General features: G+C 49.0%; 1 protein-coding gene across 1 annotated transcript; it reads right to left on the bottom strand.

Annotated features, from left to right (window-relative positions):
* Positions 1 to 499: 499 nt before the first annotated feature.
* LOC124315846 lies at positions 500 to 1,754 on the bottom strand. Its single transcript, XM_046781551.1, has 2 exons — positions 1,464 to 1,754; positions 500 to 1,252 (listed from the first exon to the last, which is right to left on the bottom strand). Exon 2 carries the CDS (start codon positions 1,236 to 1,238, stop codon positions 531 to 533), a length of 708 nt encoding a protein of 235 aa, XP_046637507.1. The 5' UTR covers positions 1,239 to 1,252; positions 1,464 to 1,754; the 3' UTR covers positions 500 to 530.
* Positions 1,755 to 1,968: the final 214 nt, after the last annotated feature.

Here is a 1,968-nt window from a genome sequence, read left to right as displayed (position 1 = left end):
GCAGAGGGCGATATGACACATCTACTGCTGATTCTCATAGCCAAAAGAGTTATGTTGAAAAAGTTTGCCCAAGTAGTATGCAGTATAGCTCAGTTGGTAGCGAGCCGTCGAGGCACTCCGACGCACCGGGTTCGATCCCCGGGTACGTCAGAGTCTCTCCACTCGAGATCCTTGGTTTTTAATTCGTATTTCATTAATACTTGTGGTCGCGGCAAAAGATATGCCAAAAAAGTTTATTGGCCGATATGTCGTCTGGCTTGATGGTTAGCCAGCTGGCGGGGCACGCCGCCATTCCGGGTTCGATTCCCGGGATCGCCAGTGTATCCCATTGATCAGGGACTTGCGACATGCAGGTGCTGTGGTAGGGCGAAGCCTCCTGGGGACGCCCAGTGATGCCGAACGGGGTCACCCCACTGGGGAAGACCTCCCCGGTCAGTACCGGGCTACCATGACACTTGCTTTTTTGTAATAGAATCAATGCATTGGGTGAACAAGGTAGTTGTTGCTAGTGCCATTTATTATTTTTTTGGTTATTTTGTGAGTGTTACATCATCAGAAATGGTAAGTGGTGTATTCCGGCCAAAAAGTTCTTCGGACCGATCAGAAATTTTGTCTTTCATTGTAACATCCTTGCTTGGTGATGCAAGGAGTTGGCTTTCAGCATCCGTAGTTGAAGTGGCCGGAATTGTAATTTTTAGCAGTGGGATCTGTGGAGTCAGTGATGACGTTTGCTGCCCTGGGCTGAATGCATTCCGTTTTCCAGGGATGAATGATGGTGGACGTTGGAGAGCCGCTTTTTGGCGGTCCAATTCGGCCTGTTGTAGATTGATATTCGCCATGGTAGCCAGTCGGCGCTCCTCTTGAGCGATGAAGCTGCCAGCTTCCCGTGCTTCAGCCCGGGCTAATATTTGTCTGCTTTTTTCTTGCTCCAGTTGTTGCAGTTCGTCTCGCTGGGCGACTGAGAGGTAAGCCATCGGAATGGATGGTGGAGGTCTGGCTCCATATGGAGCTCCCCGGCGTCTCATGGGTTGATGTCGAGTTGTATATCCAGATCCGGAGGGCCCGGATTGGGTAGGATCATATCCGCTCCGGAGGTTGCAGAGTGGATAAGCTCCTGCTGGGAGAATCCGGGAGAGTCTCTCGCGGATGCCGTTCCGATCTCCGGCTAGGAGCGAGGCAGTGAAGCAGTCTTTTACAATGGCCTCTGCTCTGATGATGTTTTCGTTCGTGTGGGCCATCCTGGGTTCTCTCTCTATATTAGAGGGGTGTTTTATTAAAAACAATTAATTTTAATTTTTATGGTACAGAGTACACAATATTTTTATCAAAAAATATGTAAAGGGTTTATCAACTGGGGGCGTATTGCCAAGCCAGGAAAGAGTAAAAAATTCGACTGGGAGTGTACAATACACAGGCCAGGAATGCAACACAGAAAAAAAAGTGGGTTTGTGTTATCGACCTACAGAATGAGGTTTTTCCAGAAGTAAAGAGAAGGTAAGTGACGGCGTTGTCTCGGATTGCAGACGGGCCGGGAGCGACGTCAATTGTAGAAAGGGCTCCTTCGATTGGTGTGGCTCTATCTCAGCTGGAAAGATGGTCCTAGCAGGAGGTAGATCCAGGCTGCTGGTGCTGCGATGTCCAGTTGTGGCTAAGGCGTCGGGCGGTAATTCAAGTGAAGGAAGAGAAGTTGGGTAGAGTGGCGAAATTCCGCAAACCAAGTGCCGACTATGGGAAGCCAGACACGACGCGAGCAGAAACACCTGTTTTGGATACATTTTAACAAAAAAATTAAACAAAAAAGTTTGGTATACCAAAAGAGGCGGAGGATACTTAGACTATTCCGGAACGAGCTGTTCGTGGCTCTCGTGTAGTCGAATGATGTAGGAACGATAAACGTCGGGGGTTTATATACCCAGATTCGCAGCGGTGGCGTTTAAAGTTCAGGGGGTAAGGAATACCCCGTGGGTT

Source organism: Daphnia pulicaria, chromosome 11, assembly GCF_021234035.1.
Source record: "Daphnia pulicaria isolate SC F1-1A chromosome 11, SC_F0-13Bv2, whole genome shotgun sequence".
NCBI lineage: Eukaryota > Metazoa > Arthropoda > Branchiopoda > Diplostraca > Daphniidae > Daphnia > Daphnia pulicaria.
Note: the sequence above shows the minus strand (reverse complement) of the source record. Positions and strands in the feature narration are given on the sequence as shown.